Genomic DNA, 12,857 nt, shown 5'->3' with positions numbered 1-12,857 from the left:
TGCCCACCCCTGGCTAGAGGCAGCATGGGCTGCTCAGATAATAACTGTGGGCGCAGAGGCTCTACTGCTGGGTGGGAAGGATATGTATTTACCGGCCGCTGTGCGGCTGCCCTCACGGACCTCATTGTGAAGAGCTGCTTGTCTGATGGCTGATGGCCACTGGCTTCTGCACTAAAGACTCGTGCTATACACCCACAACCTCTCATGGCTTCTCCGTCTAAGACCCGGCGTCCTAAGAGGTCCAGTTCCAGACAGAGGGGCTCGGACCCAACACGTTAACCAGTGAGCAGGGGATAAAGGAGGAACTTGGACTAAGTTCCCAACAGTTAGTACAGTGGGCAGGGTTCGAGCAAGAACCTACTCTGGCGCAGTCGGGAGGAATTCAGAAGAATACATGGACTCAGAGCAGGGCTGGGGCAGGGCTGGGGCAGGGCTGGGGCTGTCCCTGGCACCTTCCCACCGCACAGAGGTGGTGGCAGCACCTTCTGCTCAGCACCCGCACTGCCCTCCTCTCCGTCCCTTCGGTGCTGAAGAGGGGGCAGCAGGGGCGGAGCGGCCTTGACTTTCGGGGGCGGCCCACCACGCTGTCTTCCTCGTTTCCTGCCGGATGCTGGCAGCCGAGTGGAGTCTGCACTTCGGAGCCCGGTTCTTTGCACATAAAAACCCTCATCTCCCATTTACAGCCGAGCAGGTCTCACTTCTCCCAGAATCAGGTGTTCATGTTAGTCCTGAGCAGGAAGGGGGCATCTGACCCAAATTATGAAAACCAGTGAAGTAAAGCTGGTCCATTTTTCTCCACACCGCAAGTGACAATGCCTGTGGTCTCTCCTCCTCGCATGTGCCCAGCCGGGGCCCAGCCGGGGGTTCAGCCTGGCGGGGGTCCAGCTGGGGGCTCAGCCTGGGGGAGCTCAGCAGGGCCCAGTGGGTGGGGGGCTCAGCCTGGGGGGACCCAGCTGGGGGCTCAGCCGGGAGCTCAGCCTGGGGGTCAGCAGGGCTCCAAGAGCGGAAGGAGGGGCCTGGGCCTGCGTGGAGACATCTGCACTGGAGCTGAGGGCAGGTGAGGCCGGCCCGGCTGCCGTCGCGGTGTTGACTATGACAATCGCCAGCACAACTTGGAGAGAACCTTCACGATGCCCCTGGTGTCTTTAGGTCCACTGTGTGTGAAGTGTGAGAGATGTGGAGAGCAAGCAAAGCCTGGCATGATGTAGATTGAGGTGGGAGAACCTTCCAGAAGGAAGTGAGACTGAGGCAGGCCTTGGAGGGAGAGGTCAGGAGATGAGAGGGGCAGCACCCACGTGGACTTGAGAAACCTCTTCCAGAACCAGCTCTTTCTAAAGCGGGACTAAGAGGACGCCCGCGAATTTCCACGGACGACAGATGAGGAGCATGAGCTTCGGGAAAGCAACGGGGCAGCTTCGCCGAAGATAAATGCCCTTCTTCCGGTTCCTGACAGCACGAGAAATCGTTTCTGTGGTCCGTTTGTTTTATTTTAGGGTAATTTAAAACACAAGGCAAAAATAAGGCTGTAGCCCTAGCCCGTTTGGCTCAGTGGATAGAGCGTCAGCCTACAGACCAAAGGGCCCCGGGTTCGATTCTGGCCAAGGGCATGTACCTCGGTCACAGGCTTCTCCCCAGCTTGGGCCCTAGTTGGGTGTGTGCAGGAGGCAACCAATCGATGTGTCTCTCTCACATCGATGTTTCTCTCTGTCTTTCCCTCTCTCTCCCACTCTCCCTAAAAAGCAATGGAAAAATATCCTCGGGTGAGGGTTAAAAATAAATAAAATAATGGACAAGGACAACAGGGGAATGAGAGCATGAGTGGGGGGGAGGTTGGGGCTTAATGGGGGAGATGAGGACTCACTTGTAATACCTTAACCAATAAAGAAATTGAAAATTAAAAGAAAAAGAAAAAAAATAAATAAATACAATAAAGCTGTCAGTCCAGTGTTTGTGAAGTTAGTAGTGCAATGGCTCTAAGGTGGTTATCTCTCTGTCACCGTCCTTCCGTCCTGAGAGTGTTGAGGGCGGGGGAAGCTCTCAGGACTTGGCGGCTGAGGACGGATGTTGTAAAGGTGGGGACACGGGCCTTCCAGGACTGACAGCTGCTGTGACGGGAACACGTGTGTGAGGGACAGAAGGGGGTGCAGGCCTCATTGGTCACCACTGGTGAGTCATCGTTCCCTGAACTCTGTCCCGGGGCGTGCGGGCCTCAGGGGTTACCGTCCGGTGAGGTCATGGTTCGCTGAGACTCTGCCCCAGGGGCACTTCGGGTTTCTAAACCACAGGACAGTGTGTCAGCCTGGAGGCTGGCAGTCCATGGGCGGGTGGGGCCAGCGGCCTTTCTGAGGCTGAGGGACCGTCTGGTCCAGGACTCCCAGCCCGGGGGTCACTGGTGTCTTCATGCTCCTTAGCCTGCACAAGTGCCACCCCGTGTCTGTCTTCACCCTCAAGTGCCGTCGCCCCGTGTCCCAAATCTCTGTGTCCCAATTCCCCTTTCATGAGGACACCAGACATATTATAGTAGGACCCACCCTAATGGCCTCACGTTCACTTGGTTATTTGTAAAGCTCTTGTCTGCAAATAAAGTCACACCTGAGGTCCGGGGGTTTAGGGCTCCAATATATCTTTTGGGGAGATCGAAATTCCATACCCATCGTTAAGAAAAAAGGTAGCAAATTTGGTCATTGTTTTCTGTTTAGACTTCTTTTAATGAAACGGTGAGTTGTTGTTTTTTACCAAAACCAGAACAAATTATAGGCCAGTGCTGTCTGTTCCCCGACACCACGTGCCTGCAGCTCACAAGTACACTCACATCTCAAGTCCTGCATTTTAACAAGGAACAGCTTAGTCGGCACTTCGTCATGAGGTCAGAGCCACCTCTTAGGGTGAGAAGGAAACACACCGATTGGAACGGTCACCCTGAGCCTGTAGCCTGAGCTCCACAGGGCAGCCACTTCCCAGCTGGTGTTTATTGCTCACGGTCATCGCCTGCCCTCCTACGGCCACCCACATGCACGGTCAATGTCACTGACCCAAAGCAAACCACTAGTGCACGAAATCAGCAGCATTCTGAACAGATTCTCGCCGCTCTGGCCAACGCAGCTGCAGCTTTCCCCGGAAACAGCCGAGTGCAGCCCCGGGGGAGCCTGGCCGGCAGCTGGCAGCACAGTGCCCGCTTCCTTCCCGGTGTCCCAGGCCTGGACTCACCGGGCGGCGAGGGGAGCGGGCCAGCAGTCTGTGCGCGGCTGCATGTGAGCAAGGGTGGTCGTGAGCCCCAGGGGCTTTATTTCTTATGGGGCTTCGTGTCCTTGTCCCTCAGAACCAAAGCTAGATCGGACGCAGGGTCACCATCAGCAACCACAGAGGCTTGGGCGAAAAATAGGTTACCACCTTCAAAAATGGAAGAAAAATAAACCTAATATTGTAGCTAATCTATTATCTGTGTGATGGCAGCCAAGCAACAAAACTTAGGAGCCTGCCTTTGTCATCACAGACGGCCACTGACGGGCCAGCAGTGGGGACGGAGCCAGACAGGAACTCAGTGGGCTGTCGGGGGTCAAGTCTATGAAGCACTGCTCTTACAGAAAACTGGAGAAAAACCAAGCAATGCTCAGAGAAATGGAGTTACACTTTATTATTATTACGAGTGGGCCCAGAGAAAAATGTCTTTCAAATTCTGAGCAAAAAACATGGAGGAAGCTTTCCCTATTTATACTTTTTCCAGTCTTTGTCTCCCAAATAAGGGTTTTTCCGGTCCCCTTTGCAAGTTCTTAAAGAGCCCTATGTGCTGGGGCTTTGAGACCTCAACCAAAGGCCTGGCCTGGCGCCAGCACTGATAGCTTTGTCCGGGGAAGGTTTATAAACAAGTCTTGCAGGACCAGACAATTAAAGAGGCAGTGGCTAGATTCAGATTGCTAGCCCCTCAAAATGTCTCATTTTCCCCATCACTGCTCTGTGCGTCAGGCTTTGCGGGCCTCCCTGTGACACCACCTTCGTGCACCACTGGCCAGCGTGACTGTGGACCTGGAATGAGTGACCTGCGTGGCAGGGACGCTTTGCAGAGCGGCCCGGAGGTCCAGGTCAGGTGGCACTGGAGAGTTCCAGGGTCTAACACTCGGCCAAGTCTCAGAACAGTAACAAACTTCTCATTGAAGCAACGGTTCCAACAATGCCCACCATCTTGATGACCCTGGTTTCCAAGAAATGTTGACGGTTCCAAAAATTGTCTTTTGTTTCTTCTTCACACCATGCTTTTCCCATGTTGCTCTTTACTGCACTTTTTTCAGGATTGATCACATATTCTTGGCTGCACTTTTTTCTCCATCATCTCTGGACCCATTTCCTGTGTCCTTGTCGTCTCATTTCAATTCCATCTTGTTCAGCCGTCTGCAATGAGTCACAAGGATGGTTCCTGCTTCGCACACACTATTTGGCTGGACCTGCATTGCCAGTCAGTTCTTTGCTCACGGCCGACAGCCCACCTCACGCCTCTGGCGCAGTCTCTGCCCTGGACCCCGGTGCGATCCGGGAGTCGGTGACAGATGCCTTCCACTTCCCGTTTGGCCATCATCATAGAGAAAATCGTTTAGCAACAATATTAGGTTTCCTTTCCCTTCCGTTTTTGAAGATTACAGTCCATTTTTCTTCCGAGCCTCTGTTGTTCTGGTGGGGATTCTGCCTGCGCTCGGACTTCCTTTCTGCAGGAAATCTTCCTCTGGTGGCTTTACACACGCACGCCGTGCGCTTTCGCTCTGACGTATGGGCCTGTGGATTTGTTTTATTTGTCCTGCTCCGACTGGTTACACTTCCGCACCGTGAGGAGCCATGTGTAAGTCTAAACGAATTCATACCACGTTCTCTTTGTGTTTAACAAAACACACATTTTGTGTTTCCTTTCTTGCTGGAATGTCTTCTGTGGGTATTGCCTTCTCCCATCGTTGTATGCACCTTTCTGTGTCTCTAGCTTGTCTCTCCATGCTGCGCTGTGTACACAGTGCTCTAATCTGCATTCCAGTCCATTAATTTCCCTTTAATGATGTTTAATCTGTTCTATCCTGGGCCCATTAGCGTTTTTACCTTGGGGTACAGTTTTTAATGTTGAGAAATACTGTTTGGTTCTTTACAAGCTTTTGTGGCGGGTTTGTTTGCTTCCGGCCCCCTCTCCTCACCTGCGGGTGGCTTATTTTTGATGACATATTTGTGGAGAGCTCTTCTCAAGGGACATTGCTTCGTGGGGTCCTCGCCATCGAGGGACCCAAGAAGGTGGCGTGCAGGTGCCCTCGCTGCCGCCCCCGGCGGTCTCACTTGCCTGCACGGTGCTCGTGCTCAGTTCTCTGGAGACTCGCTGACAGCTGACGGTGCAAACAGGACTCTCCTGCATGGGGCGATGGCTTGTGGCTGAAATTCTCAGGGGGAGCCCTCAGCCCCCACCCCCAGAGCCCTGGCTCCATAGCAAACAGCGTGGCCCCCTTCAGGGCTGGAAGGTAGAACTTTTGGTCCCACTTTCGAGGAAACTTAATGCATATGTGGGTGCTGGATTTTTCAAGGAGATCAGTTTCAGCTCATGACCCCATTGAGGCCCAAGGTACCCCCTGCCCCGTGAGGGCGTTAAATCCTCAGCCTCACCTGAACCCGCGTTCAGGCCCGACACCCCTTCCCGCCCTGGCTTCAGCCCGAACTCGGTGTTGGTGTCATGATGTGACCTTCCTTTCGGAACCTGGAGGCATCCCTGGCGTCCAGCTTTCTGGTTTCAAAGTGCCCGGATGCCGCCTGTGTGTGAGGGGAGGGGTCCTCTGTCTGCGTCACAGAGCGGGTCGTGGGAGCCCAGTGACCCCGCTAGGAACTGTCCCGTTGGCGAGCCTCACAGGACCATCCTGTGGGCTGTGGCCCTGACCACCCCACACCACGGGCTTCAGGAGAGACGTGCATCTCCAGTGCCACTTCCTCGGGTTCCCCAGGGGCTGCTTTGTAGCCACGTCGGTTTTGACCCAGACACCGAGCTCCTGTTGGTTTCTCATGTGCATGTAGTCTCTGTGTTTGTGGCATAACATGTTCTCCTCTGCTCTCGAGTCCTGGCGGTGCCTTCCTAATGCTCCTGCATCACACAAACATGCATGTACATACTCACACACATGTGTACACACATGCACGTGCACATGCATGTGCATATAAGTATATGTACACTGTACCCACACAGGCACACTCACACATGTGTACACACATGCATGTTCACACACATGTGCATACAAATATGTGTACACTGTACTCACACAGGCACACTCACACATGTGTACACACATGCATGTTCACACACATGTGCATATAAATATGTGTACACTGTACTCACACAGGCACACACACACATGCACACCTGTACAGTGTATTCACACATGTGCACAGATGCACGCACCCATGTGCACACATGCACGTACACATATTAGCACATGCACGCCTGTACACAGTGTATCCACACATGTGCATACGTGCACACACTCACGTGCGCACATGCATGTACACTTGTTATCACACGTACCCACATGCATGCACATGTGTGCTAGCTTTCATGCACACACTAGCACTGGCATGGCATTCTGCTCACCTTCAGCATAGAGCACACCTCGTCTTCCTGGCACGGAGTCCACACTCTTTGCTGGTCTCGCCCCCGCCCTCGGCCTCCACGCCGCTCCTCCCGGACGCCCCAGCCACTGGGGGTGATCCCACCGAAGGCAAGCGCCGTGCCTCTTTTCTGGAATGAGCCCTTACTGTTAACAGATCGATGGGTTCTTTTCACTGGCATTTCCCCAGGAATGATTACTGCTTTCTCATTCTCTGTGGAAAACAAAAGCGCTTCTTGGCCTTTGTCTTCCACACTAGACACAGTCATGCAGAACTCCCATCGCTCTCTTCGCTCAAGGATTCTTTGCTTAGCAGCTGTTCATCGAGCAGCTACCATGTGCGGCTGGTGTTTGGGGTGCTGCGTGTGCACTAGTGAGTGAAATAGACAACCTGCCCCTGGAAGAGAGAGAGCCCTGCTCCGACTCCGAGGGCTCATCACACAACGGAAGGGAGGTGTCTGTGAAGGAGTAGGAAGCAGCACGTTGTGAGTCTGTGGTGAGTGGTGCGACATGCACTGCTACGCTCTGGAGACTCCTCGCTGCCAGGCGTTCACGTGAAGGACAGGGATGCAGGAAGCGCACTCTGTCCAGAGCCAGGCCCTGGGCCCCAGAACAACGGTGAATGGGAGCGTGTGAGGGCCGGGTGAGGTGTGGGGAGCAGTCACACGTTCCAAGAGGCCCAGGTTCAGGACGAAACCACCAGCTACGCACCTCAAATTTAGGGATTTTTTTGGAAAACTAGGTATTCTAGCCGAAAACAGGAGTTGAGGTAGAAATCCCAAGAATTGTAAATGACTTCTCTACTTTGAAGCTGACAATGTAAGCCTCCTTTATTTCAACTCTTGCCTGGATTGTTAGACTAAATTGTTAGTTCCTTATAGTTGGAAAAACAAATTCATGCAAACAGGGGGAAAACAATGAACTTGTTATTTATATCGAGTCTTTTCCTAGTAATTGTTTTATGTCACAGAAGCTAAAGATCTTTACTTTTTACTAAATATTTCAATTTGTACCTAGTTACTTGGATTCCTCTAGGAAAAAGTTTTCAATCATTACAACAAAGGGTGTGACTGCATGATGATGTCAGAGAACTTGGCCAGGTGTGGGGTATATGTTCTAAATGAAATGATTCGAACACGGGGTTGTGCCCTTCCCCACATTTTTAAGAGAAGCAGCAGCCATAACTGCCCTTTCACCTCTCAGGGCTCCCATGTGCCCTGCGTTTCCTGGGCCCTTCCTGTGTGTCCCCACTCGGCCAGCCGAGCACCCCGGGTTGCACTGGTCTTTACCTCTTCACTCTCTCGTCTTTCTCTAAACCTTGCCAGTTAGTGGTCCAGTGTTCCAGATATTTTATTCCACTTCATCTTTTATTACATCCACGTAGGCTTTCCTTCTCCCTACTTGGCAATGCAGACAGGGAATTAAAAATGGGTAGTTGGCTCATCTCCTTCTTCCCTTTGCCCTGGCTAGGTTATTCTAACACTAGTGGCTCAGTGCACGGATTTGTGCACATTGAAAGGAAATTAATCAGAAGAAATATTTAATATCGCTATTTTCCCTTTCTCTATAATAGAAGTGTCAACCAAATTCACGATCGACAATGACAGATCGAAACACACCCGTGCGCTTGGGACCAGCGAGAGCTTTATATATATCACACATGCACAAGTCAACTTAGCCTTTTATATATATAGACTAGAGGCCCGATGCATGAAATTCGTGCAAGAGTAGGCCTTCCTTCCCCCAGCTGCTGGCACTGGCTTCCCTCTGGTACCCGGGACCCGGGCTTCCCTCTCGCCACTGGCAGGCACCGGGGACCTGGGCTTCCCTCACAGCCCTGGCTTCGTCCAGAAGGTCACCCGGTCTAATTAGCATATTATGCTTTTATTATTATAGATGTCTCCCTTTTTCTCACTGGTTCCACTCAGAAGATATTCAGTTAGTGTCCTGAAAGAGTGACGCAAAGGGTGGAGTCTCCTCTTTGCTCGGGAATGATGGCACAATCGGAGAATATGTTGATTCTGGGTGAATTAAAGAAATAGACCTTCAACCAAGAATGAGAACATATATCACCCTGGACGGTGTGGCTCAGTAGTTGAAGCGTTGTCCCATCAATGTTTCTCTCTCTCCCTCTCCCTTCCTCTCTCTCTAAAAATCAAGTAAACACATATATTTTTTTAAAAAAGAAGGATAGCATGGTCCCTTACTTTGCATACTTACGACATCTGTTGGTTTCCTGAATTTTTCAGTCCACAGCCATCACCTTGGACTTACAATGTGAGCACCAAGAGATCACCCTTGGTCCAGGCAACGCCCAGTGTGTGACAGAGGCAACTCCCAGTGTGTGACAGAGGCAGACCTCAGATCAGCTCTCACTTGGGCTGGACTTAAATTCCTTACGATCCCATGTTCCTGGTCCCCAATTGCGTCCCCTATGACACATGCTTCCCAGGAGACCTCTCTTCGGTCCCTCACCTACTGTCCTTAGAAAGGCGGCTGTGGATGCCGGTCCCCGAATATGCCCCCCAGGTGCCACCTCAGAAGTAGCTCGGGGAGAGGGAGGTGAGGTGCAGGCCTGGGCGGTTAAGAGGGCAGCCCAGGTCGGGGGTGCAGGCCTGGGAAACACTGTTTTGGTGGTTTTGTTACCTTTGCTTTGAAAGCTACGCCCCCTCCCCCTGCAATGAGGGACGCTGTGGAGTTTGCCGTAATTTGCAGAATTCTCCCCAAGTATGCGGGTGAGTGTCTCTGGCCGCATTTCCTGCAGCGGGAAACCCTCGCCTCTGATTCCATCACAAACCAGGTGGCCGTGGACATGACCGAGCCTCCGCCGCCTGTGAGCCGTGTGCGAGGGATGGAAACCGAGTAAACAGGACGCACCCACTAACAGAGGTGCTGCTGCCGACGGCCCCCGACGGCCCCCTTGGGAGGGCCATGGGTCACTGCGTTCACAGAGATCTGAAAGCCACCCTGGTCTCAGCCGTGTCTCACTGCTTGTTTTGTTTTGTTCTGTTTCTTGTCCGTTTCAGATACACCAACACTCCTACACTGGATACTATGTCCTGAGCAAAATTCCTCACGGGTAAGACTGTTTTCATGTCCTTGCACCGAGAAGCTGCGGCGCGCTGGCTAGGCGCTTAGTTCTTAGGAACTGAGGGCAGGAAACGGGGGTCTTGACTTTTGACCGCAGGGGTGCTGATGCTGCAGGACCTCTGGGACCAGGGACCCACACAGGGTCAGGGTCACCCGAGTCCAGCACCTGCCCCTGGGCAGCCTCCCCCCCAGACCAGCTCCGCCAGCCCTGCTCTGGCTCCCTGTGCTTTGTTGCTTCGTCACCAGCTGCAGGAGGGGGAGGGGGGCCTGGCGGCAGCTGATGGATGTTCTCTCTCACATCCGTGTTTCTCTCTCCCTCTCCATTCCTCTCTCTCTAAATCAATAAAAACATATTTGTTTTTAAAAATGCATGATTGGGGACCCAAAGTGTGTGCAGGAAGGAAACATGCGAGCAGCGTGGCTTTGAAAGGTTTTCGGGTGGGCAGACAGGGCCCGTCAGCACAGGAGTCCTCATAGGCGCTCACCTCGGAGCCCGGGCGCAGGAGGACCCATCCAGGCGCCGGGAGCACCTGTGAGCGGGACGCAGGGGAACGGGCGCAGGCCTGGGAAAGCGGGCAGGTGGCTTTTATTGTGTTCATCTCCATTCTGCTCTTCCCTCCTCCTTCTCCCCCGTCCTCCTCCTCCACCCATGCCCGTCCTCCCGCAACTCATCCCACCCTCTCGTTCCTGCCCACCTTCCTCCCCCGCCCCCTCCCCGCTTCTGAGCGTTTGGGAAGGTGAGGTGCTTGGGAGACGGTCCAGCACGGACAGGCTGCTGGCCGCGGGCGCAGGTTCCCGTGAATGTTCCCGAGGACCTCCCATTTCCCCGCAGATGTTTGAACAGACGGCTGCGGTGCTCACGGGAGCACTTGCCCCAGGGTACACGGCACAGCCTCCCGTCTGCGCCTGCACGCTGCCTGGCTTGGGCGGAGCATGGGCAAGGCCTTGGGAAACACAGGGAGAAATCACGCCATGTGGACACATGAGAGATACAGGTAGATACACAGCGAAATGTGATCCTGGTTTCTGTTGGAGAAAACTCAAGCCCGAGGAACTGAAGATGACCCACGACGGTGCAAATAAAGTGTCCACGGGCGTCTTCCTCCTAAAGCACACGCCACAGTCTCCACGGAGGAGGAGCCATGCTGTTATTTTTCAAGCAGATACACATCCGCAAAGGCCGCGGCAGGCAGCGTAATTAAGCAGAGATTTATCCGCCCTGCTGGGAGCAAGAGAATTTATGGGAGCTGATGGCTCTTCCAGGCCCCTTAGATAAATCTGTAAAACTCAAAACTCTACAAGCATTTTACGCTTAACCCGTGGTGCTGATGTTTTACCGCCCCGTCAGGATTTAGAAGAAACAGATTCTGAGAACCTAGCTCAAGTGTTTACCAAACCTTGTCCTGGCTGGTCCCGCAGTGTTTAGAGCAGGGGTTCTCAACCTGTAGGTCGTGACCCCTTTGGGGGTCGAACGGCCCTTTCACAGAGGTCGCCTAAGACCATCGGAAAACACATATAATTACATATTGTTTTTGTGATTAATCGCTATGCTTTAATTATGTTCAATTTGTAACAATGAAATTGGGGGTCACCACAACATGAGGGACTGTATTAAAGGGTCGCGGCATTAGGAAGGTTGAGAACCACTGGTTTAGAGTGTGGCCCCCAATACACCAATGTTGGGGGTTCAATCCCCAGCCAGGGAACATACAAGAATCAACCAATGAATGCATGGATGGGTGGAACAAGAGGTCTCTCTTCTTCTTCTCCTCCTCCTCCTCCTCTTCTTCCTTCTCCTTCTTCTTCGCTCTCTAAAATCAATACAGTAAATATAGAGGAAGGAGGGGGAGGAGGAGGAGGGGGAGGAGGAGGGGGAGGAGGGGGAGGAGGAGGGGGAGGAGGAGGAGGAGGAGGGGGAGGACGAGGAAGAAGAAGAAGAATGTACCAAACCAGAGGCGTACCTGAGGACAATATGGTGACTTGGTTTCAATCTCAGGATGACAGTCCCCCATAGAGGATGCCAACAGAGGGTGAGCTTTGGGTATTTTTAAAACAATCACAGTAATAATTATCACTGTCACTTATCGGTTGACGTTCATGCGCCTTCGTGGACAGCCAAGTGAACTGCCCCACGTCTCCTAGCACTCAGCAGAGTCACGCCCTGCCTGGCTGACTCCCAACCCCAGCTCTCAAAGCAACGCCCTTGGTTACATTATAGCCATAAAGGTCAGCTTTTAGTTGCGCTAACTTGTTTTTTCCTCTGAGGACTCAGACAGGGAATGAAGTAGCAATTACTTGTTAAATTGACCGGGAGCAGCGTCTGGGGGTGAGGAGGTCTGAGAACCCTCCCATTTCTGTGAAAACTGACACAGCCCCCAACATCGCCTCCTTCCAACCCAACGCTCTGCTCTGTGTTAAGATTGCTTTTGGAAAATGAATCATGTAATTAACCAAATATTAGCAACATCTTCTTTCTATTAACAAGACAGTGGGTTTCTGAACAGGGGGAGCCTTTCGGCCTCAGGTTTTTGCAATGTCAGGAGCTTACTGACCCCTCAACCAGTCAGAGGGCAAGTGCTCAGCCAGGTGGCAGGACCAGGACGCAGAGGTGGGCTTGGGGCTCCGGAAAGCATCGCTGTCCCTTTAAAATACAAATGAGTCTATTAAAATAGTTACATTACATGACTGGCAGGCCAAACCCCAGCAGCTCCGGCCCCTCTGCAGACACAGGTCTATGCCTTTTCACGGACTCCCTCCTCTTTCCCGAAATTCTCGGCTTCCAGCCAGAAGCTGTTCCATCTACAGGATGAGATTATTTGTCATTTACAGCTTGATCTTTTTTTCTTAGCTTCAGGCTTCCCAACCAGCCACAGAGAAGGGTTGGACTGAATGCCCAGCGCCCCCGGATTCTGGCTCCTTCCTCTTTGCAGGGGCAGAGGGAATGGGGGAGGGGGGCATGCCCTCACACAGGGCGGGGCAAACCCGGCTTACAGGTGCTCGTATGGAAAATAACGCAATAGTTAATGAGTGACTCTGTTTATGGGATAAACTCTGTGTTTCACATACTGACAACTGTAAGCCTATCTTTACCCACCCGGTATGTGCCGAGCTTTCATGAACCAGAGGAGGCGCTCTCTGCCGGTGTGTGACCTT

At 52.7% G+C, this 12,857-nt stretch overlaps 1 protein-coding gene across 3 annotated transcripts in view; it reads left to right on the top strand.

The window, feature by feature from the left end:
* The window catches only part of DPP6 (dipeptidyl peptidase like 6), a 592,252-nt gene that overhangs the window by 428,998 nt on the left and 150,397 nt on the right, over positions 1-12,857 (top strand). For all 3 annotated transcript variants that reach the window (XM_070423592.1, XM_070423590.1, XM_070423591.1), the window contains exon 6: positions 9,641-9,693. In XM_070423592.1, the coding sequence (XP_070279693.1) occupies positions 9,641-9,693 (53 nt within the window). The remainder of the gene's footprint in view (positions 1-9,640; positions 9,694-12,857) is intronic.

Source organism: Myotis yumanensis, unplaced genomic scaffold (assembly GCF_028538775.1).
Source record: "Myotis yumanensis isolate MYYU_CA2020_CCGP unplaced genomic scaffold, mMyoYum1.0.hap1 SCAF_9, whole genome shotgun sequence".
NCBI lineage: Eukaryota > Metazoa > Chordata > Mammalia > Chiroptera > Vespertilionidae > Myotis > Myotis yumanensis.
This window is presented reverse-complemented; position numbering and strand designations above follow the sequence as displayed.